Consider the following 27,662-nt stretch of genomic DNA (forward strand, 5'->3'; position numbering starts at 1 on the left):
TAGATTTAAAGGAAAGTTATAAACAAAGGAAAGCACAGAATGATAATGGATCAGACTTGCACCAGCCTCCATAATCACATAAGCCAATTCCTTATAATAGATCTCTTCATATATATATATATATATATATATATATATATATATATATATATACACCATTGACCCCTGAACAACATGGGTTTGAACTGCATGGGACCACTTGTATGTGGATTTTTAAAAAACAAATATAGCACCTGTTGTTTCATTTTACAGATCTTTAAAATTAAGTATGGGGAAAAGTTTGTGTTTAATTAGAGATCACAGTATGTGGAATCAAAAAACTAGGGTTTGAGGACTTCCCTGGTGGTTTAGTGGTTAAGAATCCACGTGCCAATGCAGGGGACACGGGTCCGAGCCCTGGTCCGGGAAGATCCCACATGCCACGGAGCAACTAAGCCCATGCACCACAACTACTGAGCCTGCGCTCTAGGGCCTGTGAGCCACAACTACTGAGCCCACGTGCCACAACTGCTGAAGCCCACGTGCCTAGAGCCTGTGCTCTGCAACAAGAGAAGCCACCATAATGAGAAGTCCGCGCACCGCAACGAAGAGTAGCCCCTGCTCACTGCAACGAGAGAAAGCCCGTGTGCAGCAACAAAGACCCAACACGGCCAAAAATAAATAATATAAATAAAAAATACAGCAATCCCACTACTGGGCATATACCCTGAGAAAACCATAATTCAGAAAGAGTCATGTACCAAAATATTCATTGCAGCTCTGTTTACAATAGCCAGGACATGGAAGCAACCTAGGTGTCCATCATCGGATGAATGGATAAAGAAGATGTGGCACATATATACAATAGAATATTACTCAGCCATAAAAAGAAATGAAATGGAGGTGTTTGTAATGAGGTGGATGGAGTTAGAGTCTGTCATACAGAGTGAAGTAAGTCAGAAAGAGAAAAACAAATACAGTATGCTAACACATATATATGGAATCTAAGGGAAAAAAAAAAAAAAAAAAAAAAAAAGAGGTCATGAAGAACCTAGTGGCAAGATGGGAATAAAGACACAGACCTACTAGAGAATGGACTTGAGGATATGGGGAGGGGGAGGGGTGAGATGTGACAGGGTGAGAGAGTGTCATGGACATATATACACTACCAAATGTAAAATAGATAACTAGTGGGAAGCAGCCGCATAGCACAGGGAGATCAGCTCGGTGCTTTGTGACCACCTAGAGGGGTGGGATAGGGAGGGTGGGAGGGAGGGAGATGCAAGAGGGAAGAGATATGGCAACATATGTATATGTGTAACTGATTCACTTTGTTGTAAAGCAGAAGCTAGCACACCATTGTAAAGCAATTATACTTCAATAAAGATGTTTAAAAAAAAATAAATAAATAAATAAAAAATAAAAAATAAATTTATAAAAAAACAAACAAAAAAACTGTTTCAGTTTCCTGCCCTTGGGTGAGTCATCTATCAATTCCTTTGTCTTTGAGACAGAGATAAAAGTTTGTTGATTTTCGACTGTGTGGGATTTTGGCAGCCCTAAGCCCCACAATGTTCAAGGGCCAACTGTGTATGTGTGTACATTTATATATGTGTGTATTATATGATATAGCTATCCTACTAGTTCTCTTTCTCAGGAGAACCCTAATACAGGCTTCTTGGACTAAAAAGGGTCTCTGAGGCCAACACTAAGGAGGGAATTTTGGCAAAGCATCATGGGCATCATAGGTACCTTGGCAAGGTTATCCCTACAGAGGGTGACAGGGCTTTATATGCATATATATATAACTACAAAACAAGTGACTTCCCCTGTTCTTATTCCAAGTTCACCAAATAACCTCATAATTGAATTTCCCATGTAACTGACAACCTACTAATGTATTCAGTTGCAAGGTTGAGGACCTGACACTAAAAACAGTGAAGTCCTTACTGTAAATGCCAAACCCAGGACTCCGTCTGGACGGCAGCTTGACTCACCAATGCAGCCCTCCTCTGCACGACCTCGATTAACACACCTTCCCATCTGAAAACGCAACAACATCCTAAAACTTCTTTGCAAAGTATTTATTTTCTTCAGATGTGTTAACAGGTTTTATAAACCACCATGATATCTGGTTAGTTTTTAATTATTCAAACTCAAGAATGACTACAAAGGTGGCAGGAAAAAAATGTATATTTATACATAGAATTTCCCCAACTATAAACTTTTCAAGGCCATTTGAGAAAGCTGTAGAGCTGAGGCACAAAGTAATCCTTGTAATGTCCGTCGATGAAGCCTTTCCCACTGTTGTGCACAAACCAACAAGGAACGTCGGTCCCAAACACTCTGTCTGTCCGGTAGTCCTTCTGCAGGCCTCTGCAAGGAGAACGGTGGGCGTGGTTAGGACAGACCGGGGCGTGGCCAGCCTGTGTATCCAGAAAGAAGACACACTCTCCCTCTCTGTTTTCTGCCCCCTTCTAGCACCGCACCTGCTAACACCTCCGTGTCCCATCCCCGTTCCCCAAGTCTTCCCCAAGTCATACAAAGCACCAGAGTCTGGGGCTTGGTTTAGAAAGACAGACAATAAGCAGTGCGTCCTTAGAAATTCAAATAACCTGTCTAGAGATTGACCGATATGGACTTTTCCAGGAAGGTAAAGAGTGCAAATTAACTTTCCTTTTTCATTTTTTCCCTGCCGCCTTAGCGGAGGGGAGGCCCATGTATTCAGAGGCAGTCCTCTTTCTGGACATGGGGAAAGGGACAAGGGGGCAGTGGGAACTGGCTGGGGGCTGTGTCCTCAAGGTTGCCTAGGGCTGGTATAGTCTCCAAATTAGCCCAGAGCAAGGAAGAAGCTGCCAGATTTAGCAAATAACAACGCAGGATGCCAGTTAAATTTGAATTTCAGATAAACACCACTCATGTTTCAGCAGAAGTATGTCCCGAGTATCTGAAATTCACAATTTCCTGGGTGTCTTGTGTTTATCTGGTGAGGCTGGAAGAGGATCCAGCCATCGTGCTCTCTGGGGAGCTGAGGCTACTGCAGGGAGGCTGCGGGGCGGAAATAACGTTCAAATGGAAAGAAGGTGGAAACGAAGCTCCAGCTCGCAGGTTCCCTGCAGGATGAATCTGAGGTGCCTCTCACCTTGACTGCAGGGGTGACTGTTCTACTTAGGGGCGACGCCGGCTGTTCCTGAGACATTCATGTCTTTCGTTTTAAGGGTAAAGAAGTTATACGGTATATTGCCATTAATGAGCTTTAAAACATACATCTTTGCGCGTGGCCCACGGGTCGAGTTAGTTTCCGCTGTGCGTCACAAGGTGCTGGCAGTAGATGAAAATGGGGCCCAGCCTTTACCTTTGGTCATTAGCATAGAGTAGATGTGTGTTTACCAACCTCAGATAACTTGTTATTACTGTGATCAACTGTGCTCAGCGTTGCTTCTATGAAACACGCTTACTGACGCCCAGTGGTAACTCACTGATCTCTGGTAAACCCATACTAGTTGAGTAGTGTACTAAAAGCCCGTTGTTTCAGTTCACAAATCTATTTCTGTGGTAATTTTATTTTACTGTTGTAATTCTATGGTTTAATGATTATTGTAATTTTATGGCTTAATTGTTGTAATTTTATGGTTTAATGAAGTACATGGAAGCCAATGACATTCGTGTGCCAAAAGAGTCATTTCTCATCGAGCAAAGTTGGCTGCTTTGTAAAAACTCTAAAAAGGCCCCGAATTCTTTAATATGATACCAAATTAGGCCTGGGTGAGACAACTGTAAAAGACTGGGAAAAATGAAAAAGACGTATAAAAATTTTACACTCAGGATGCTTTACAGGTATCTATGTTTTCACTTCAAAATGAAACATAGGGATACGGTTTGTGTAAGAAAAGCTACACCAAGACATATTCAGTAGATTCAAACACAAACATGCATTCAGTGGATAAATACTCAAAAAGAAAGCTCTAGGCTTATGTAAAAATCTACACATTCTTTCGCTAGCACTAAGGCACGTAGATATTTTTATGATTTCTTCCTTTGATCTGCTTTTTCAATTATCCAGCTTGTGGCCATATGGCTTCTAATGTACGAAGGTGAGAATAGTAGATTAATTAATCTTGGCATTTGATGGTACGTACTTATGTACCTGGTCATTTTTTGCATTTTGGATGGACTCTCTGCAGTGTCCTTACGCCAATGCCATGTATGTGTCTCTTCCTGGTGAATTGTTTAGTGTGACACAGGTAAAGCTTGAAATGGCTTTTCTTGTTCTTCTATTTGGCCGTGTGAGTCCAATCCTAACAGGAGCCCTTTTTGTTCCCGTAGTATGCATCCAAGACATACCTGGTGACAATCAGCTTTTGTCCCTTCACGTCCATGTTTGCCTCTGGCTTCTCAGGGTTCTTTCCTGGTCGCTCATTGAAGATATGTATCTTTGGCTCATACATGAACTGGCCTATGAAACAAAGTCCAGACGTTTATTTACATGTAACTCAAGGGAAGACAGAAGGACAGCCTGGTCATGTGATCCAAGCTGCATTTTGGCCCCCCCATCTAGACTTTCTGGGGTAGACAGATGTACTGAGCGGAAAAGGATGCAGATGGGGATGGGTTCTTTCTGAGGGCAAATCCATGCTGCTCACCCCATGGTCATTTGACATATGAGTCTGATCGACTGGACCCTAAGTAAAATCGAACACCCTGATGGTGGGGGTAAAGGTCAGCACCTGAGAGTACAGCTCAAATCTAGAAACACGTTTGGTTTGTGATGCTATACAGTACGCTTAAATTGCCATCGTTCTTTAAAAAGTAGGGAAGGTTGACCTGGACGCCCTGCTTGTTATCACAGACTTCCTAAACCAGTTCACTTCTCTTCAGTGAGAAAAAAATCTTCAGCATAAAACTTACAATGTATCCATCCCTTCTTTTAATTTGCCCAGTATGTGATGAAATCCCAGCCCTGGGAAACTTTGTCTGGAGCAGCAAATAGTCCCAGCGATAGCATTACAAGGCGCCCTGCACTGCTGTGTCGGGCTGTAGGAACCATGTTTTTATTCTCTGTGTATTAGGATGTTTTGACATCTTAAAAACTCCGTCTGGCTGGGGAGAGACTGCGCCTCCCTGGGAAAGCCAATTCTGAAAGAGAGCAAAGGACTCAGCCGGCAGCATGGCGGGGATCTGCAAACGAACCAAGCCAGAGCCGGACCTCCTGTCTCTGGCCTGGGAGCCCCAGAAGGAATCATTCCAGGGCCAGGTGCCAGGCAAGGAAAGCCCACCCTGTAGCCCAATGCCCACTGAAATTATTAAGCTAGCCAACCCCAAACTATCCTGCTCTGTCCTGTCTTTGCCACAGAAACCCCAATAAAGGCTCTGGCCTGGGCCTACCTCTTGCTTCTGCTTCTGGTTCCTGACCCAAACCTGGCCTCCCCGTGGCCCTGCATGGTGAGATGTGTCTCATGTTTCTATGGAAACCGCGAGCAACGGTAAATGTTACACTCTCAGCGACACTGACCTCTTCGTGTGCCACTCAGGCATCTTCATAAATTAAGACCAGCGCACAGAGTGTGGGTCCTCCCTGAACCCTTGAGTCCATACCTGTCACTTTCCCACATTCTAACCAAATGTTCTAACCTTGAGCCAAAGTTGCTCAAGACCTAGGGTGGTCAGTCCCACACCTGCCAGATGGTCCACGGACACTTTACCTATCAACCCGTGTACATGAGGAGAAAACTTGTTTGTGGGGGGGATGTAGATCCCCAAAAAGTCGACATTGATCGGATGCTTCTTCCAAACGCGATGAAGTAAAACAGAGAAGGACATCTCTTTATCCAGGGTGATAGTCACAGTTTTCTCTTTCTTCACCGAGACAAGCACCCTGGTGGGAAGTCAAAAATGAATTAACGATTCCAGAACAGACTCGTTTTAGAATGTCATTCCTCTCCCACCCCTAATATGACTTCACTCTGCCCCGTACAATCCCCCCAGTTTTCTAAGAGCTTTACAACATTTTGGCCACAGAACGTTGATTTATCTCCCAGCGCTGAAATTCTGTCAATGTATACATTTCCGTATCAACAATAAACAGATACTAATGGGAAGATATTACTCATGGGACAAAATCATAGTGTTTCTGAGCACTCTGACACACTGGGCTGGATTTCAGTTGATGGATTCATTCACATGTCCAACATGTACTTATTGAGGACTTACTGTATGCCAGGTGCCAGGCTAGCACTGAGACACACTGTGACCAAACCACATAGACTCTACTGCCAGGAGCAGGGCAGGAAGTAACAAAATTTTTTCTGAACCTTGACTTCTTCACATTTAAAATAATGATTTTGAGTTTTATGTTTGTGTCACGCATGTCTGGATTTGTTGATGTAGTCACGTGTCAAAGATACGCCCTAATTTGGACGTAACTGTACTTGCCTCTGGTTAAGGACGTGGGCCGTGTCGGACCAGGACAAGACGGATGTTCGAGAGCCCCCGCTCAGGGAGATGGTCTCGGTGCTGATTTCTATTTTCATGTCCTCACGTTGGAAATAAAATCCCAGTTTCCCAAAATAGGTGCTTAGTTTTTCATTCTTGGGCTTCTTGGCACCAATGAGCTGTCCATTGACCAAAATCCCTGCAAGGAAAAAAAATGTTTTTTTCTGTCTTGTGCGCTCATTTTCTTTCTTTCTTTTTTTTTTTTGCACATATGGGCACCATAATTCAAATTTATAAAACTTGACAGTATGGGAAAATGATTTTTTTATTTAGCTTCAGGATTTACATAACATTTTTTTCCTCTGTAATTCTCATTTTATAACTATTTTATTATGGTTTAAATTAATCATATCACAACAAGTTCTGCTAGTTCATACTCAGAGTATTTTATCTATAATAGTTCAAATAGTTAGGAATATATTTATAATTCATTTCTCACTATCAGAGTTTGAAAAGAGTAGTTTGAAATATATATATAAGATTTTATTAAGGTAGGAAAGAAAGAAATCCCAGGTAGTGACAGTGAAGAATGACCATGATCTAGTAGTTTAATTCTAATATAATATCTTTTTATTTTACCTAATTCTGGATCAGAAACAAGGTTGAGGATTTTTCCAGGTTCTGAGTCAATATTGAAACAAATATTCTTTTGGCTTTTTGGTAGGTAGATGATGAAGTGTGGGTCATTTTCAACTGGAAAATATACAAAGAAAATGAAAACAAACAAAATCATAGAAAGGAAGGTTAATTTGAACAGTATTTTATTCCTGAACATCTTTAATTTCACAACAACAAATGTTTATTGTGCTCCTACTATATGCTAGGTACTGTTCGAGGCTCCAGGGACCCAGTGGTCCAAGCGCTGTCCCTTCCTCATGGAGCTGCCATCAGAGTTCTAGGTTATCTTACAAATATAGTGTATACTCGTTTTGTAGCTATCACATATATTCCAGGCTAGAGAGAAAAAAATGAATAAGAAAGACATAAGGAATCAGAAACACAAGCATACACACTATATATATAATATATACTACAAATGCACTACATATGTGTATATACAGTGACTGTGTGTATAAACAGGTAAAATACCTGTATTTTTAAGTAGTCATACACAGTGCATAAAAATAAAAAAGACACAATATTACCTTTTGGCATACAGATTAATATTGATCAATTCCAAGAGCAATGAAGGATCAAGCTATTCCCAAGAAAGTACTCCTTTGTTACTAGACACCATTATTCTGGCTGATCCTTTTTGTTTGTTTGTTTACCCATTCAACAAATATTTGGTAAGAAAAAAAACCAAACTATGTGCAAAACTCTGAATTAGGCAATGCTTGGTGTAGCTATAAATAAGTCATGGTCTTTACCTTGAAGAGAGAAGCAATTTAATGAAGGAGTGACAAAGACTCTCTCCTGGGACTAACTCTACTCAGGTTTCCCTGAACTCTTCAAGTTTGACCTCAACTTTTGGACTTCCACGTTCCTCTCTACATTGTCTTATTTTAGCAAAAATCCTCCTAAGTAGGTTTAGCTAGAATCCCCCGCCCTCCAAATCTGATCACCCTTGATATCTATTCAGGTTCCTCCTCCCCCTACCATCCTCAAGTGAGGTCTGATTACCTGGCCTGCCTTCAGCAAGAATCCTGTTAGGTTAGTTTAACCAGAACGCCCCCCTTCCTATGATGTTTCCTCTTAGTAATCTTCCATTTACTGACCCCAGCCTGGTTTTTGTCTGTAAATTCCCACTTTCCCATGGTGTGTTCAGAGTTGAGTCTAATCTCCCTCCTGCACTGCAATACCCCAATGCAGTGGTCCCTACACCCATCATGAATAAATTGTTCCTTACCGTGCTTTAACAAATGTCATGAATAATTTTTCCCTTTAACAGAACATCATTTTTTCTTTCATGAAGGCAGACACAACCACTAATGTGAGATGGACTAAAGTATATGATTGAAAAATGGCCCAAGCACACTGCTCTGGGAATGAAGATGGAAGGATGATCAATTCCACCCAGGTAAGTGGAGAAAGGCTTTATAAAAGGGTTGGCTTTTGAACTAAGTCCTGAAGGTAGGAAAACACAGGTAGATAAAAGACACAGCAGAGAGATATTTTATTCTGAAGGGACAGAATGAGGAAAGGCATGGAGGGAGAGAAGTTGATGATTTGTTAAGAAAGTAACTCAAGATGACTAGAGGATGGGTTTTTGCGAAGTCTTAGATAAGACTAAGAATATAGGTCATAGGGACCGTGGACCACCAGGCCACAGAACGGACCTTTATTCTGTTGGGGAGCTATTGAAGGTTTTGGAGAAAAATGTGATATGATTTGACCCTCATTTTAGGAAAATTACTGGTCGCAGTATGAATTAAGGATCAGAAAGTAGACATAGGAAGATCATTTAGCAGCTAAGGCAGCAGTAATTCAAGCAAGAAATGTTAAATGCAAAAACCAGCATGGTGGGTGAATGGGTTTGGCGAGGGAGGGGAAATTCAAGAGTCATCTGGTAGAATCCACAGTATCTGGTAACCGAGTGGAGAGGAGTCATTTAGCACTTCCAGGCTTCTAGCCTCAGAATTGAAGAAACTGAAGAGGAAGGTTTGACTTAAGACCTGCAGTGGTTGTGTTTTCCAGAATAAAATTGGAAGAGCAGGCTACCACCCAGTGAGAGGTCGCTGTTTTCTAGATGCTATCACAAAGCTCTTTGCAAATATTAACTAATTCTCACCGCAGTCCTGCAGAGGACAGGTGACCTGCCCGAGGTCACATCACAGAGTTAATAAGTGGCAGAGTTATGACGCAAAGCCACGCCGTCTGATTACATGCCCATTCTCCCAACCATCCTGATATGCCCCTTCAAGTGTGTGTTTGGGAACTCGAAATGGAGGATAAACTCATCCAGAACTGGAACAAAATCTTGTACTTCTTTGCACCCCTCACACCACCAAGCTCATGCTCTGTAGTCAATAAATACTTGGTTAATTGATTTCGTGTAGGAGCTGGGCATGAGAGGGCATCATTAAAACACGCAACAAAGGTTCCCAGCTCTTTGTTTTTTTAATCAAAAAAATCATTTTATTATGATAGCCTCTTCTTTCCTCTACACAAATAGGGTGTTTTGAGATAACTTGGCTTGAAGGAAATTGCTTTCATTAAAGATAATGATGGGTTTTGCCATTTTGATGAACCTAAATCCCATCCATCAGACCTTTTGGTGAGCAGCAGCGAATCAGTACTGCCGTGATGAGTTGATAGACGTCTACCAGAAACAAAGGATCATACTGAAGTTAGTCTGTGCAGCCTTCCATTCTGATCAGGTTGGAGGGAGATTGAGGACCTGGGGTTAATGGGTGTAAGACTAGCCAGCATTTACTGAGCTTCTCCTAGGAACCAGGAACCCACTTTAGAACCACCTTGCAGGTTATTATCATCCCCATTTTGAAGGTGGGCTGAGACCTATAGATGTTTCAGTGTCCAGGCCAAGGTCACGGGGGCAGAGTTTGACCCCAGAACTGTCTGACTCTCAAGACCTTGTCCTTTTGGTTGCCTCATACAGCAGAGACAAGAAACTCGGAGTCAAGCACTGCATTCTTACTGAGAAGAACACTTCAAAATAAATTGGCTCGGGCTCTACATGTTTCTACGAAAGTTTTATTTTGCAAAGGAACAGTTTAAGTGACTCATGAACTTGTCACTGCAATCAGGTCTTGCTCTCAGAAGCCACTCGTTGGAAACACATAGTAAAACTGGCCGTTGTGCAAGCACAGCAACCTTGGTCACATAGATTCCCTCCTCATGTGCCACTTTACGAGGCTGTCACTTCTGAGAGTCACATGCAGAGTCCTTCACCAAAGCTCCATAGTTGGAGGTGATGTGGGAGGGGAGTGGAGGGACCTCTGTCTGAAGCATCACCACCAATGAAAGCGTGAAGAAGAAGATCACTTTGGGCCCACAAATAACAATTTCAGAGCTAAGTCGTAGAGGCGGGATGTTTTAAAATATCTCTATCAAGATACTTATTAAAGATATTTAAAGATATCATAAATATCGATTCAAAGTCCTTGCTGTGTTCTCTCTGTTATAATTCGATGTCGGGTGAGTGGTAGGTGTACAGTCCTGAGAAATCAGTTCTGAGGATTTCTGGATAGAAGAGTCTTACATTCCAAGCAGTCTAGAAAAGCAGCACATTTCTAAGAAGCTACACCAGAAGCTACTCTGATATTTAAACTGCAAACCACCTGAGTTAAGCTGGTACTTTGGAACTTCCAAGAGGGAGAGGGATGTGCTCCTTCTTTGAATGCTGAAATTTACTCCTAAGTAAAAGGCAGAAAAGGGGCACAAGTTTTCTACATGGGACCAGCCAATGGGTAGGCAGTGGAAATCCCTTTCACTGAAAGGCATAGCGCAGACCAGGAAAAGGAGAGAAGATAGTTTCCTATTTCCCCCAGGCAGCTCCCCTCTCTGGTTGAGAAATAAGACCCTGCAGAGGTTGACAACCAGAAGGCAAAGAAAGAATCTGCACAAGGAAGCCAGCTGCAGCTGCCAGGACTCTCACGAGGAAATTCATTTTCCTGGCTTTCACACGATTGCATCTGCTACCCATGCCTGCCACTGAAACCACTGGTAGAAAGATTTTTAAATGCTGAGCAAAACTAGGATTTTCAAATATGCTGTTGATTAAAATCAAGTAAGCAAATTAACAAACAACCCCACAAAATAATGTATGATAATGCAGTTATATAGGAAACAACATTCAAGTATTTTTTATTATAAAATTGATAATAACACCTATTTAGGGACTTTCCTGGTGGCCCAGTGGTTAAGACTCTGCGATTTCACTGGAGGGGGCACAGGTTTGATCCCTGGTCGGGGGAACTAAGATCCCACATGCTGCATGGTGCGGCCAAAAACAAACAAACAAAACACCTATTTATTGAGTGACTATAACATGCCAGCTCTTTAAAGATGGTTACACATTTAATCGACAGCTATGTAAGTAGCTTACATCATGATACTTATGTACTTATAGCTACGTAAGTATCATGATGCCTGTTTTCAAAATGAAGGAAGTGAACTGCAGAAATGTTAAGTAACTGAAGTTCAAATGAGTGTCATGAACAATCTCCAAAGAAGATGTCCTTTCCATTGATACCCATTGGCCCTCCCCACATGAGAGGTGCATCTCTTCCATCCCAGAGGGTTTGCCTCGTACAGGTGGAAATGGGGTGCTATGGAATGCGTTGTCCCCCCCCAGTTCATATGTTGAAGCTGTAACCACCAACATGATGGTGTTTAGAGGTGGGGCCTTGGGAGCTGATGAAGGTTAGACAAGGTCATGAGGGTGGGACCCTTATGATGGGATTTGTGCCCTTATAAAAGAGACACTGGAGAGCCTGCCCTCTATCTCTCTCTCCAGTGCATACACAAAGGGGCCATGTGAACACACAGGAAGACAGGTGCTGACTACAAATGAAGAAAATGAAATGTACCTTGCTGGCACCTTGATCTTGGACTTCCCAGCCTCCAGAACTGGGATAAATAAACTTCTGTTGCTTAAACCACCCAGTCTATGGTATTTTGTTTTGGTGGCCCAAGCTGACTAATATACGGGGCCATCTTCTTTCCATGGAAGGCAACGATGCCTATAAAAGGCTCCCAGTTTTACCAGGATTTTTTAAACGTATACAAATGCTCCATGGCATTATGGTCCAATTGAGATCTGGGATGTGGAAGCATTGTGGAAGTTCCCTTACCTCTCATCACGTGTGGAGGAGGGGTTGTCTCAAGCACTGGAGCGCCAACCGCGGGCATTGGGACCATTTGCGTCGGTGAAGGGTTCACCCAAGGTGGGAATGAATTTGGAGCAACTCTGTTGCCATAATACAGGGCACCTGCATAGAAAAAAACTGTATCCATTAGTTTCTGGGTTTACTTTTCCATGGACATTGCTTACAATATCAAGAATCTGTTTTATGCAGACAGACCCCAGAGGTTCTCAGCTAAGGTTTTCTCCCATTATTTTTATTCCTGAGTTCTCTATCTTCCAGCTCCTTCTGTCATCATGCTGTGAGGGCCTGCTGTAGGCTTCTCTGCAGAGTCTGGGTCCCGGGCTAGGGTCTGTAGTAGGAGGAACCAGCCCTCGGAGGTTGGGGAAGGACCTTGTGCCTTCACCATAAACTGGGGAGATGAGGTCCAGCCAGACTCTGGACGGCATCTTCTCGGATCTATTCCTATCTACTCACCAAACGACAATCAGAAAGCAACAAGGATTTACTGTGTAACACGATATTCAATATCTTGTAATAACCTATAATGGAAAATAATCTGAAAATACATATATATATAAATGGAATCATTTTGCCATACACCTGAAACTAACACCATATTGTAAATCAACTATACTTCAATAAAAAAGAAAACAAAACAAAACAATCTGAACGATTTAGTTTCCCAACCAACCAATATCTCCTACTGGTTGCAAAAAATTCATTTGGCTTTCTGATATGCAGTCAGCTCCTTGTCTCTGAGAAAAAATGCCAGTTCACCTAGGCATTTTAACCAGGGGATATAAAATCACCTATAAATGCCAGGTCATCTAGCATGAGTTTCTCCCTGCATAAATTTAGCTGTGAGGCTCCAGGCTATTGTAACTGGAAGTCAGAAGTAAGAGTTTCTTGAAGCCTGGACCACTGTCATAAAGTTGGCATCTCACTTGGACAGAATTAAAAATGCAGAAAACGATCCCTCCAGTGAATGCTGGTCATTCTCAAGATTGTTATAACAGGACCAGTCGCTAAGAAAGGGAGGAAGGAAGAAGATGAGTAAACCAAGCTCTTCTAAATGTGGGCACACATGCCCTTGGGTGTACCTTGGGACATTCCACAAGACACAGAGATTATGGATAGCTTTTATGGCAATTTTGAGCTTCTTAGCTTCCATATATATTTTTCCCAAGAAAACCCCTTTCTCCTAGTTTAGAAACGGAAGGCACACCTTTTTCCTGCCTGCCTCACCAAAAACCTCCCGGGAACTAAGTGTCCATTTGAAAATCGGTGTAGTGCCCCAAAATGGAATAACTCCAATGTCTAGGAAACAAATCTATTTGTAAGTCAGACAGTTTTCAATTCTTTGCTTTCAACAGGATTGGAGTAGGGCCTGACCTGTCCATCTGATAGACCATTAAAAATATTTTGAGTACTAGATTCTATATGAGTTTTGTATATGACTTCAAAGAAGTTCAGATAAGTGACTGCCACTGCTATAGCCAAGTTCTTTCCATTCCTGTTTACTTTTATCTATGTCAACAAGGCTTATCAGGACTTAGGCTTATAAAAAAATATTGGGTTGGCCAAAAAGTTCGTTTGGGTTTTTCCGTAACATCTTTTTTTAAAAAATAAATTTATTTATTTATTTTTGGCTGTGTTGGGTCTTCGTTTCTGTGCGAGGGCTTTCTCTAGTTGCGGCGAGCGCGGGCCACTCTTCATCGCGGTGCGCGGGCCTCTCACTATCGCGGCTTCTCTTGTTGCGGAGCACAGGCTCCAGACGCGCAGGCTCAGTAATTGTGGCTCACGGGCCCAGCTGCTCCGTGGCATGTGGGATCTTCCCAGACCAGGGCTCGAACCCGTGTCCCCTGCATTGGCAGGCAGATTCTCAACCACTGCGCCACCAGGGAAGCCCTTTCCGTAACATCTTATGAAAAATTTCTCCACCAGGTAGGCAGACTCACCTGAACAGCAAGAATGGTCTTGTGGAGGGGAGTCTGCCAGCATGCGTTCATCCCCGGCGTCATTCTCAATCACCATGGATGTGAGGGGGGTCACTATATGGTGATCCAGAGACATCTGCAGGATTGTTTTTGTAATTTTCCTTTTCACAGCAGCTGTAGGAGCCAGGCTCCTGTACTCAGGAAACAGAGACATTGGACAGCATCACTAGATTTAACTCCACCACTTCTGGGTCCAACTGGGACCCTGGGGACCACGAGGTAAAACAGAATTAACTGGCTTCATGAAGCTTAGTATTTTGTCTATCCATGCAGTCCTAAGGAATTTTTCAACAGATTATTATTATTTTTTAACTGAAGTATAGTTGATTTACAGTGTTCTGTGTGTTAATTACTGCTGTACAGCAAAGTGCTTCAGTTATACATATATATACATTCTTTTTCATATTCGTTTCCATGATGGTTTATCCCAGGATACTGAATATAGTTCCCTGTGCTCTACAGTAGGACCTTGTTGTTCAGCAGATGTAATAGCTCACAGCTGCTCACCCCAACCTCCCACTCCACCCCTCCCCCGACCCCCTCCCCCTTGGAAACAAGTCTACGTAAGTTATTTTTGAGAGCAGTTTTAGGTTCACAGCAAAACTGAGCAGAAAGTAGAGCTTTTCCGTATACTCCCTGCCCCTTCCCCACCCGACAGGCTCCCCCATTATCAACATCTCCCAGTAGAAGTGGTACATCTGTTACAATCGATACATCTACATCTACACATCACCATCACCCAGGGTTCACTTTTGTGTTATACATGCTATGGGTTCGGACAAATGTATAATGGCAGGTATCCATCATTATAGTGTCATACAGAGTAGTTTCACTTCCCTGAGAAATGCCCTGTGCTCTGCCTGTTCATCCTTTCCACCCACTGCTCAATGGCAAACACTGATCCACTTTACAGGGATTCTTTCTTAAAAATCAATATTTAACGTCTGCAGCAATTTGCTATGTACCTTTACATACACCCAGTTGCCTCTGTAAAGATGCAGGGACAGTTCTCACTCACTCTAAAGCCACAGCTTACAATCTTGTGTCTGTTTTATAATCGTACTGACATTAAGGATTTTCTCTCTGAGCACAGTTATACAGCCGTATTTCATTTTTCCCAGCCCCGTTCACACCACCCTGCTCCCTCTTCCTAAGAATCTGATCGAATAGGTGGAGGCGGGCTGGGGAACAGTAGTTTTCTTATCCAAACACCCCCCTGTAATTCTGATACACGTGATCAAAGAACCATACATTACTCTAGAAATATAGTTTTTATATTGGAGCATTTAAATACCAGTCAGCTGAGAAGCCAGAGATGAAACAGGTACCTATAGGAAGCCCTTCCTTATGTGATATCAGAATTGCATAAGCGTAAATTTCTCTTTGGACAATAATCTATTTTCAGGAGTAAATGCAAATGAATTCCTGATACCCATAGCAATGAGATGGATGAATCTCACGGGCATCACATCGAGTGAAAGAAGCCAGAAACAAAAAATACAGTTTGTATCATTATATGAAATTTCATCATAGACAAAACTAATTGATAGTGACAGATGTCAAAATAGTGACTTCTACTCGAGGTGGGAGGTGGGTGTTGGGTGGAAAGGAGAATGAAGGAGACTTCAGAAATGGAAGAAGTGTTCCGTGTCTGGATCGGGTGCTGATTACGTGGGTGATGTGCGTAAAAATTCATTAAACTGTACATTTAAAATGAATGCACTTCACATGCTTTATTGTATGCATGTTACATGTCAAGAAAAAAGAAAAAAGAGTGAACCCAGCTTGAGTTAAAACTGCCTGAAACCAGTGGAAATGAATACTCCAAACCCTGTAATAATTTGCTGCCTTTCTTGGTTCCAAACTCTTTTTTTTTTTTTTGTCTATTATGTCAAGTATCCAAGGCAAGTCTTTTGCTTTCGCAAATCCCTGTGGTGTACGGTCTTCTTACCGTTCAGCCAGAAGTTGGTTGATGGTCAGATAGGCCCACAATTTCTTGGTGAAATCAGGATCTGCATGCTTGTCTTTGGATAGAAAATCCTCCAAGCCATCCATCTCGGCCAGGGTTTCCAAGACTAACTCTGCATTAGCCTGGACAATGGAAGGTTCAGTTGAAAGACACCAGTGGGGCAGAATTGTAGTTAATCAATTCACATTTTCCAAAGGATCTACGGTGAGTGAATCAGGGTAGCAGGCAACTTGAAGGGGAATGCAAAATAATCCAAAAGAATACACAAGAGGAAGTAAGTGCCAACCTCTAGAGTTTGGGATGAAAAAGGTAAGGATTTACACAATAGCTGGGAAGATGGCACAGATATTCTCAGGCCTTCCCTTTCGCTTTTTGCTTTTATCATACCCACATGATTCTTGGAATTCAGAGTATCAGCCTGTTAATATACAAGATGTCTCTTGTATACTAAGGGGACAATTAGTATTTTTAGAATAAGCAGGTAAGTAGAAGTACCGAAGTTGCAGTGATAATACTCTGTAACTGCTCCAATTTATCAGGGTCAACTTTTCCTGCCACCACGATCTCTGAGCCTCCAAAATAGTTATGGAAACTGTTTTGAGTGACATCTGTTACTGGTGTTTGGGGATAGTTGAACTGAACATTCCGGAGCAAGGGAGTCGAGACCTGGTTGTAGAATTTCTACAATTCATAGAAAAAAACAGAGAAATCATTATTTTCATATCACTTTATAGATCTAAAGCATTTTTCTCTGAGATTCTTCAAGTGCTTAGCAGACATCGCTCAATTTATTCTCCCAGGATCTCTGTGGAAAGCTATGGAAAATTCTCATAGTTATTCAATGAACTGAAACAGAGACGATCAAGACTTTGTTAAGAATATTACTCTTGATTTAAGAGCCCAGCATATTTTCTTTCTGTTATGACGAGCATGAAAAGCTCAGGGACTCTCATAATAAGTCAGCTGGGTGGATATCCCCAAATTAGAACCTGTCTCTTACCTGTCCCCAGGTTTAAATATGGTGCCTGCTATTGATAGATGGTACCTGGTACTGACAGAGGGTGGAGTAAAGTATATTCTTCTTCTCCTTCATTTTTTCTTGTCCATTTAGTCAAAAGAAACAAGTAATTGATATCTTTTATATTTAAGGAAATGTACAGGCTATAGTTTGATTTGTGTTGCATTATAGAAAGTTGATTTCCAAGATGCTAACGTACTTTAAAGGGAGAACAGTGCCCATGACGATTAGGAGGACCGACGGCTTAGCAGGACTGGAGAGACACAAGAAGCTGTGATGGTGTCTCCCGAGACCTGTCCAGGGAGTAGGGAACTTGGTATCCATCACCTTACCGCCTCTCATCTCACTGTTACTGCAGGTGTACAAGTGGGGGTGGGGTGCATGAGAAAGGAATAGAACACTTCCCCGATTCTTGTGACCTAATATAGCTGACATGATGACAATTTTTACTTAAATTCAGCCATCTTCTTTTAGGCATCAGATATTGCTAGTTGAATGATTTCAAGTGAAGAAAAAAAAAAAAGCACAGAAAAAATAGTTACCTTGAGCTGGGCAGAAGTGTCCTGGTTTCCATAAATCCTTTGCGCGATCCCATGGTTTTCGTTGGAGAGTCTCTTCAAAAAATCATAGTCAACATCAAATCCTATCCCCAAACTGAACAAGGAGATGTTTTCTCGTATGTTCTGCTTCACGTTTTTCTGAATTTTTGACAATTTCAATTCCCCTAAAGATGATGACAGGAAGGAAAGGAGTGAGGAGGCAATGCTATCAAGATTTGGGAAAACCCATGGAGGGCAGTTTAGCAAAATTTGTCCAAATTCAAAATGCACCTATGCTTTGACTCAGTCACTCAACTTCTAGGAATTTTCCCTAGAGATGCCCTCATATATGTTGAAATGAAGGACGGGCAGTGGTATATAGCAACACATTAGAAACAACTTAAATGTACACCGATAAAGGAGATGGGTTAAATTATGGCATATTCAAACTGTGAAATACTATGCAGTTATAAAAAAGAACATGGCAACTCTTTATGTGTTTATACTGAATGATCTCAAAGGCACATTTTTAAAGGGGAGAAAAACAAGGTGAAGGTCAGTGTATGCAGGATGCATTTGTATACATGTATGTATGTGTGTGTGTATATATTTTCATATATTTGTGTGTACATGTATATACAGTATACAGATACACATAGAATATCTCTATAAAGATACACAAGAAACTGGTAACCAGTGACTGTCTCCTGGGACAGGAAATGGATGGTTGAGGGTCAGGAGTAAGAAACTGACAATTTTTTAAGCTTATTTCCTTTTTTTCCTTAGGATTTTATTCTAAAATTGAATTTCAAAAGTCATCTGATCCAAGCACTGAATCTACAACAAATACACAACGACTGCCATTCTGCCTCGCTCTCCCTCTTTCTAGAACTCTGGTACGTTGTCAGGATTGCATCACTGGTTCTCCTTCCACTGAGCTGTGTCTGGCAGTTAGGTACATCCTTGTCTACAAGACGGACTACAGCTCAATCTAGCATTCACTCTCACTGATGCTTGTCCGTGTAAAGACGCAAATGAAGCAAATGAAAATAACACTATATGTAATAGAAGCAGGGAGATGGCGAGCCATTGTGTGGATAAGAAAACACACAGGATGCATCAGAGAGAAGTAACCTGCCCAGGTGCAGTGAGTACATGGGGGAAATTTGGAGAACAGTGGGAGAACAGGTCACTGCAGACTCAGAGGATACATCCTCAACACACACACTCCACACACCACCTCACACACCTTACGCTGAGGAAATAAACACACTGCACTAGTATGTATCAGCAATCCTCACAGCATATGACTCAAATTCAAATGCAAGTTTCCCCACATTGTGGAGGGGAAACTGAGGCATTCAAGAGCGTCCTGCCCCCAAACGTCTGGGGACTGCTTTAAGTGGAGTGAATGCTTCAGGGTCAAAAGAATCCTTCTTTTAGGAAGCATGGCTTTAAAATGGTTTAGACACTCAGGCAAATGCCATCTGAGTTCCCATTTTGAGCAAATCACGTTCCCAAGCAACGAGAGTAAAAATATTTATCACTAAAAATGTAAATGATACTCGCCTACTGTCGGATCGCCGTCAGACACCAAAATGATCAGCGAGACTGCATTGGGGTCCAACAGTCCCAAGTTATTGGCTTCATTCAAAATAAAGATGGCCCGCAGCAGTGCTTCGTTGATATTCGTCCCTGTGAAAGCCATAGAATGTGCCGTTCTGTTACATACTCTTACTTTCCACAGAAACAATCACGTCTTGGGTTCAGGTTCATCTGTCTGGTGACGACTCATGTATAGTTTATTCAGTACCCAAATCATTCGATTGCTTTCCAAATTTTGACCAGGCTGGTCCAGATCCCCCAGTGGAATAAAATATTCACTTTGTAGTAAATGGTTCCCTTAGAGATGAATTAACCCTTTCAAAGCACCAGTCATTTTGTTAACCACCAAACTGAAGTTACCTAATTCAGCCTTGCTGACATACTTGGACACTGTTCTGTAAACAATTATGTGTTATGACATGTGATTTTTTTCTCTTTTTTTAATTGAAGTTTAGTTGATTTACAATGTTGTGTTAATTTCTGCTTTACAGCAAAGTGATTCAGTTATACATATATATACATTCCTTTTTTATATTCTTTTCCATGATGGTTTATCTCAGGATATTGAATATAGTTCCCTGTGCTATACAGTAGGACCTTGTTGTTTATCCATCCTGTATATAATAGTTTGCATCTGCTAATCCCAAACTCCTCGCCCATCCCTCCCCCACGTCCCTGTCGCCCTTGGTAACCACAAGCCTGTTCTCTATGTCTGTGAGTCTGTTTCCGTTTCATAGATAAGTTCATTTGTGTCATATCTTAGTGATATCATATGGTATTTGTCTTTCTCTTGCTATGCGAGTCATAAGAAGGCTAGTATCACTTACTGACACCCTTTTCTGAGGATGGAATGGTTAAAAATGTGTGTGGGATGGGGTATGGATTATGCTTTCACCACGACCATAGTATTCATTGTTTAATAATAAATGTATTATTTAAAGCACACCACTGCAGACTGGGCAAAGACCACTGGGGTAGGGAATCATATTTCTTAAGTGAACCAAGATTTGAATCCTATGGAAGTTTCTCACTGGGCTGTGGGCTAAACCTACTCACCTCCACTGGGCTGGATTTTGTGAATGTAATTCTTGGCATCTGCAATCTGTGTTTTAGTAGCTGGGACTAAATCGTTTCTCCAGGTTCGAACATTGTGGTTGAAATCAACCATGGAGAAATGGTCTTCAGTGCGTAGATCATCCAATATGGTCTTCATTGCTTCCACTGTCTGTTTTGAGAGAGAATAGAGAAGGGTCTTAATACATAAGCTCTAAGCCTAAGATGAAATGAGGAAGACCAATAATTCATCCTAGTCATCTTTCAAGTACTGGCTCAAGCTATAATTTTTCCAGAAAACCATATAAATCCACTTGAGTCAACACAGATCTACCTCTCCTGTATTCTGAACATGTATTGTCTGTATTTTGATACGTAAACTTTTACTGTCTTATTTTGTCATGCATGACCAGTCTCACTAGCTTGACTTTAAGTTGAGGATTATGAGCTTCAGGTGTCCCCTCTGTGGTGCCTGAAAATCAAATGTACTTCTCAAGTGCATCTACTCAGCCTTCTCATCCACTACCACGTAATTATTGCTTCCCATCTCCTTCCCCTTCAAACCACCAACACCCGCCTCTCCTGTCTCAGCTGATGACCTGGATTCCTACTTCACTGAGAAATGGAAGCAATCAGAAGAAAATTTCCACAACTCCCACCGCCATAAAATCCCACCTGCCAGTACTTGTACCCATAAACTTTTCCTTCCCGCCTGGTAATGTAGAAGAACCAGTAGTTGTATTTCCGCTTAATGCAAATCCATCCACCTGTGACCTAGATTGCATTCTCTCTCGTCTACTGAAGGACATGGCTCTAGCAACTGCCCTTTGCCTCTCCTGCCTCTTGAATTTCCCTCTGTTGGTACCTTTCCATAAACAGAGTAACATGCTATCATTTCTCATTCCTTTAAAAACCTCATAACGTACCCACTTGCCCCATTTCTCAACTTCCCTTTGCAATAAAATTCCTTGAAGGAACTGTCTAAACATACTGTCTCCAAATCTTCTTTTCCTATTCTTTCTGAAACACATTCCATTCAGGTTTGCACCATCATCCCTCCACTGAAACGTCGCTCGTCGAGGTTGTTGTGAAACCCGGTGGACTATTCTCACCTCATCAGACTCAATCTGAGCAGCGTTTGGACCAACTGGTCACCCCTCTCTCCTAACATAACTTCCTCGTCTTCTTCCAGAGCCTTGGACACTCTTGGTTTTCTTCTTCTTTCATTGGCTACTTTTTCTTAGTCTTCTTTGCTGCTTCCTCGTCTTCTCCTCAGATTATTCTAATTACTGGAATAGTGTAAGTTTGACTCTTGGTTTTCTTCTCTTATCTACACTTACTCCTTGATGTTCTCACCTGGGCTCATGGCTGTGAATACCTTCTACATACTCGTGGCTCCTAAGTGTCTATCTCAATATCTCACCTCTGAGCACTAGATCTGTAGAGCCAGCAGCCTGCTTAACATGTTCACTTGGGTGTGTAATAGTCATCTCAGACTTCGCTGATGAACTAAGGGCCTGACACATAGTGGGTGCTTAATAAATACTTGTTACATGAGGGAAGGAAGGAAGGAAGGGGGGGAGGGAGGGGTGAAAAAACTCTTGTATTAGAGCAGTGGTTCTCAACTGAGGGTAATTTTCTCCCCAGGGGATATTTGACAATGTCTGAAGACATTTTCGATTGTCATGACTGGGAGGGTGGGTGCCACAGGCATCTAGTGGATAGAGGCCAGGGATGCTGCTAAACATCCTACAACATATAGCGTGGTCCCCACAACAAAGGATCAGCCAGCCCAAACTGTCAAAAACACCACTACTGAGACCCGGGTACCGGGGTAGAAGCACAGTGGGCAGGGCCATGTCTTTTCCGTCTTTTGGATCCTAGAACAGTAGTGAACACTTGGGTGGTCAGAAATGGTTGCTGAATGAATGAATGGTTAGCTGGTGGTTCAAATTGGTTGAATGGATGGATTGATGAATCAAATAAGAAATTTCCTCGTTTGTTTAGAATTGCATCTATACCATTAATCCTGAATAAGCCTATGTTGAACTCTGAACTGGAAGACGTGAGACAGGATGGCCACCCTCAAGGAATTACAGCATAATTAGAAAATATATGCATATAGTGATGTCAAAGTTATTTATGAACAATGGCAAGGTATTAAAGGGTTATATGCAGAAGAACGAAAAGAATATGAAGCAGAAGAGTAAGCAGAGAAGAGGTTACACTGAGATGAAAGTTTTCAAAAAGGTGAGTTTTGAATAAATCTCTGCTGTTCAGAAGCCACCCAGTCTGTGTGACTTTGTTAGCAGCCTGAGCTGAGACAAGACCTGGGGGGAAGGGGCCTCGAACAATTGCATCATCAGGAGAGGATGAGAAAAGGTAGGGAGCCCCGGGTACCACTGCCCACCAGGGGTACTTACCTGTTTCATTTTTATTCCCCACATTGAGCCACTAACGTCGATGACAAAGAGGATGTTTTTTGGAATTGGGTCCATGTTCTCAGGAGCAAAGAAGTGGACAAAATATCCATTAAACACCTGGAAACCAGAACACATCTGTGAGCCAAACCATTACCAATGTTCGGAATGTAGGAAGACGAGGGTCTGGGGACTGAGAGAGGAGGGGGTGGTCACAGGGAGCAGGAGAGAACAGAGGCTTGGTGTCCACCTGCTTCTCCTTTCTCCTTCCTGCTCCCACTCTGTCTTTCCCTGCGAAGGTCTGAGCCTTCTCAGCAGTTCACCTCCTAGGGTACTTCCCTCCACTCCTTCCAGCCCACCCAGTCTTCATCGAGAGCCTCCGTCCCAGGCACCCTGCTAACCGACGGTGATCAGGAAGAGTCCCTGCTCTCCTGAGGCTCGCGGGCAATGAAGGACCCAGACAAATAAAGAGGCAATTTGCAGCACAGGGTGTTAAGTCCTTGATCAGGAAAAATAAAAGGCTCCGAGAACACCCCCAGTGGCGGTGCATCTAAGTCAGACAAGGGAGTCTTCCCCAGGGAAAGGGCAACTACGCTGGACTTGAACGTGGGTTCGTGAGTTTGCAGTTAGGCTGCCAGCGTCGGGGTTGGACTGAGCTGGGGGGTGGGGGCCAGGCCGGGGAAGAGACTTCCAGACAGGGCAGCCCTTGGCACACTTAGGGCTCTATAAGTGGTTCAGCACGATGAATTCAAGGAGTTAGGGCAGAGAACCCACTGGGCAGACCATGAAGGACCTTGATGTGCACCCCGGGGAGTCTGGGTTGTTCTAGAAGTTAATGGGAGGAGCTGGATTCCTGATCCCCGCCTCTGTCTTCTCTTGTAGGTGCTAAAGACTGGCTCACCTCATTCTCTTTCCACTGCCCTTTGGTTGCTTCCCCCAGGACATTACAGTGTCCAGCTGTCAGGTGTGTAGCTGTGGACACTTCCCGACCCGTCCCCCCCATCCCTGGAGAGAAGCACAGGCTCTTGGCTACTAAGGCCTCATTACTTTAGCACAGGGAAATATGCACACACATCTAAGACGTGACAAAAGAGGAAAGGGAAATGCTCAAGAAATCTCACAAGGAACATAATCTCTATGCTTTCTTTGATCATCTCATTGCAAAGGGCCTTGGAAGGTTATCGAAAATTCCCATTTTGTGATTTCCTATGGTTCTTCATTCGAGGCCTAGACGTACCTTCCTGGGACAAAGGCATGAGACCCAATGACCTTTATTCAGTTATCTTGACATAAAATGCTCAGCGACACTTCGAGAAATATGCTTTTGGTCCCTTGTCTGCAGCCTTGACACTCGCCTGGGCAGCTGGGAACTAACCAGAGGTTGGCAAGGTTTATTCCGGGGGGGGATGAGGGGGGATTATTCAACAAAAAACAGTTCTTAGGCTTTGGCGGGGCCATTCTCCCAGAGTCTGTTTTCACCCACCTGAAGCTCACCGACTTTCTCCTCTCTGTTCACATCATACATCACCACGAGCTCACCATCGACCGCAGTCTCAGGGCAGCTGGAGCATTTTCTTTGCTGTGCTACCGTGGGCTTGAAGGTGACGTGTGCCTGGGAAGAACAGCAGTGTCACAGCCCGGTCTCGGCCCCCCTCCCATTCCAGGTGAGGAGTTGACAGCTGCACCTGCTCATGCACACAGGTGGAGGTCCAGGGCCATTCTGCATCCGGGCAGCATCGGTGGTCTCGTTGTTGATGGAAGGGATGGTGCCAAAGCATGTGAGGGGGCATCTAACAGCCTGCGGTGCTGTTGGCCTGATTTCAGTCCTTCATAAGAGATTCAAAGAATTCCTCCCTTTCCCCCCAAGGAAGAAACAGCTACCAGCTCTAGAAAGAGTTGGTGAAAGGTTCTTAGAGGACTTCGATCCCTCCAAAGGTGGTTACTATTGGCCATTAAGGCAGAGAGAATTAGGCTGAGTATTTCTTGCCGTGATTAATGAAAATCCACTGTGTATTATGTGAAAACTGTCTTTTTTTGGCTGCGCCGCGCAGCATGCAGGATCTTAGTTCCCCAACCAGGGATCGAACCCTTGCCCCCTGCTGTGGAAGCACAGAGTCTTAACCACTGGACCAGTGGTTTTCAAGTCCCTGTGAAAACTGTCTTTTAGCTACTGGTCAAGTGAAATTACCTGGGGGAAATGGGACAGGACCTCCAAAAGGGACAGACTCTGGTCAAAATGCAATGAAACAATTGGTAATATTATTCTGTATATCCTGTGGGAGACCCTAGACTTTGCTCAGGGATCACTGTTCCTTCATATAGTTCCCTCAGCTCAGCACCTGACGGCTTTTCTATCCCCCAGAGCAGAGGAGGAGAGCAGAACCCAGGAGCCAGTGGCCTCTTAGACTCTGTAACATCAATGCTTGTGGTACCTTCTGGTGTCCTTTAGATACGACGGGAACTCCATCAAAATGCCCATCAAATGTGTCCAGAACATGAAGAAATCTCATTCCCTGAGGTTCAATAATCCACACATCTACCTAGAGGTGGGAAAGAAATTACTCAAAGCATTAAAATATCTTTCAAGATTGAGCAAGAAGTACACTTACTAAGTCCTCTGCTGCTCTTCTCATCTTCAGGATTTCCCAAAGATGACCCAGCATGGCTCCACCATCACTTCTGCAAGTTCTTTAAATTCTGTGTGACACAATGCATCTCACCATGTAGGCTGAAGACCTTTTGGGCAACCTAGTATTCCCCTTCTATTGCTTCATTTCTCTGGGATTTAATTCCCCTTCGTCTACTCTATTCCATTCCATTCTTATTTATTTAAAAAAAATATTTATTTATTTATTTGGCTGCGCCAGGTCTTAGTTGCGGCATGCGGGATCTTTTAGTTGTCGCATGTGGGATCTAGTTTCCTGACCAGGGATCGAACCCGGGCCCCCTGCATTGGGAGCGCAGAGTTTTAACCGTTGGACCACCAGGGAAATCCCCTATTTAGAAACAAGAATGGAATGAGAATTTTACCATGATCCATTCATTCATCCCCTTGAATCTTCTACATCAATGGGCAAATTACAACCTGTCTGCTTCACCTTCCTATGCGTCAAATGCAGAGCAGGTTGAACTGTGCACTTCCCTGGGTTTCTTACAGTTCTGCTCTGCCTCTTACACAAGTGTTCATGTGATGTCAATAAGATTCGAGCCAAGAGCAGCTCAGTTCTCAAGGCAAGAGGTGAAGATTACAGCAGAGGTGAGTTCAAATCGGTAGCCAATGCCCTGCCACAGGCATTGCTCTCGAGGTGAAGAGAGTTGGGGTGCAATGTGGGGAACATGGAGCAGATGAAGACAACTACCTCAACCTTCACTGAGCTCCTATTATTTGCCACCTACTTCCATAAGCTCATCTCACTTGTAACCAAGGAATCTAAGAACGTTGTAGTACCCTTTTCACAGGTGAGAAAATTGAGGCTCAGGATAACTTGTCCCATGTTGGAAGGTCAGTGTAGTGGGTTAAATGGAGCCCCCCCCAAAGACATGTCTACATCAAATCCCTGGAAGCTGTGACTACTAGCTGATTTGGAAAAAGGGTCTTTGCAGATGCAATAAAGGATCTTGAGATGAGATCATCCTGTACTACCCAATGGGCCCTAAAGCCAACGACAAGTGTTCTTACAAGAGCAAGGCAGAGGGAGACTTGAGACACTCAGAAGACACTCAGAAGAGGTCACACCCTGGTGATATGACCAGGGGGGCAGAGATTAGAGTGATGTGGCCACAAGTCAAGGAATGCCAGCAGCTTCCAGATACCAGGAGAAGCAAGGACAGACTCTCCCTGGCAGCCTTTAGGCGTGTAGCCCTGCCAACACATTGATTTCAGACTTCCGTCCTCCAGAACTGTGTGAGAAGGCGTTTCTGTTGTTCTCAGCCACCCAGTGTGTGGTCACTTGTTACAGCAGGCCACAGGAAGCTGACACAGCTAATAAGGAGATGAGCTGGCACTGAAATCCGCAAGGAAGTGACCTGCTTGACTCCAAACCCAGAATCCTTTCTGCACGCCACCCTGACCTGCAGTGTCGAGTGGCATGGAACACCACAAGGAATGGGGACAGGCAGAAAGCACAGAAGAGGGACAGAGCCGTAGGAGGATGGGCTCACCTCCAGGTGCTTGGCCAGTCGTCCCGGCTGCAGGTGGAGCCTGTGCTCGTAGGACCCCAGCTTCCTCCACTTCACTTCCTGGTAATGAAGTTCAAACTGCACCTTTGCTCCTGGGGCGATGTTCACTTCGGTTTTGAAGTTCTCCATATCGAGGGCTCTGCTCCTAAAGGTGCGAGCCCCCCACGTGAGTCATCACAGGCAGAACCTACGCAGAGGGCAGCCGGGCTTCCCTGGGCTAGCAACCTGCTCATTGTTCGGAAGAATGAACGGTAGGTACAGTAGAGGTAACTGCAACTTCTAGATAAATTTCATTCCACCAGCCTGGAATTTTCTTCTCCTCTCCTACCTGATCTTTTTCTTCCAGAGCTTCTTACAGATTTGAGTGTCATCTGCAAAGAGCTACTAGTTATTGATCACCTATTATGTGCCAGGAACTGGACACACATATCATTGCTATTATAGCAGCTCTGCAAGCTGAATCCCAATACCCTGTTATCAAATGATGACAGGTGAGGCTCACAAAGGGTAAGTAATCGCTCTAGACCACACGGTGAGTCAATTGTATGGTAGGAACTCAAACCCAAGTTTAGATGATTCCAAAGACAGCACGCCTTTCCTCTACTGCTTTTGAGACTCGTTCTAGAGATTCTTTATATTT

General features: G+C 43.2%; 1 protein-coding gene across 1 annotated transcript in view; it reads right to left on the reverse strand.

Annotated features, from left to right (window-relative positions):
- Positions 1 to 2,207: 2,207 nt before the first annotated feature.
- ITIH2 (inter-alpha-trypsin inhibitor heavy chain 2) overlaps positions 2,208 to 27,662 on the reverse strand; it is a 38,027-nt gene continuing 12,572 nt past the window's right edge. The window contains exons 6-21 of the mRNA XM_061181648.1: positions 27,005 to 27,167; positions 25,276 to 25,383; positions 24,327 to 24,455; positions 22,847 to 22,963; positions 20,427 to 20,595; positions 19,335 to 19,460; positions 17,769 to 17,950; positions 16,704 to 16,889; positions 16,191 to 16,330; positions 14,201 to 14,370; positions 12,228 to 12,365; positions 7,051 to 7,164; positions 6,412 to 6,610; positions 5,682 to 5,854; positions 4,324 to 4,435; positions 2,208 to 2,355 (exon numbers count right to left, since the gene is read on the reverse strand). Of these exons, the coding sequence (XP_061037631.1) occupies positions 2,208 to 2,355; positions 4,324 to 4,435; positions 5,682 to 5,854; positions 6,412 to 6,610; positions 7,051 to 7,164; positions 12,228 to 12,365; positions 14,201 to 14,370; positions 16,191 to 16,330; positions 16,704 to 16,889; positions 17,769 to 17,950; positions 19,335 to 19,460; positions 20,427 to 20,595; positions 22,847 to 22,963; positions 24,327 to 24,455; positions 25,276 to 25,383; positions 27,005 to 27,167 (2,374 nt within the window). The remainder of the gene's footprint in view (positions 2,356 to 4,323; positions 4,436 to 5,681; positions 5,855 to 6,411; positions 6,611 to 7,050; positions 7,165 to 12,227; positions 12,366 to 14,200; positions 14,371 to 16,190; positions 16,331 to 16,703; positions 16,890 to 17,768; positions 17,951 to 19,334; positions 19,461 to 20,426; positions 20,596 to 22,846; positions 22,964 to 24,326; positions 24,456 to 25,275; positions 25,384 to 27,004; positions 27,168 to 27,662) is intronic.

Source organism: Eubalaena glacialis, chromosome 2 (genome assembly GCF_028564815.1).
Source record: "Eubalaena glacialis isolate mEubGla1 chromosome 2, mEubGla1.1.hap2.+ XY, whole genome shotgun sequence".
Taxonomy (NCBI): domain Eukaryota; kingdom Metazoa; phylum Chordata; class Mammalia; order Artiodactyla; family Balaenidae; genus Eubalaena; species Eubalaena glacialis.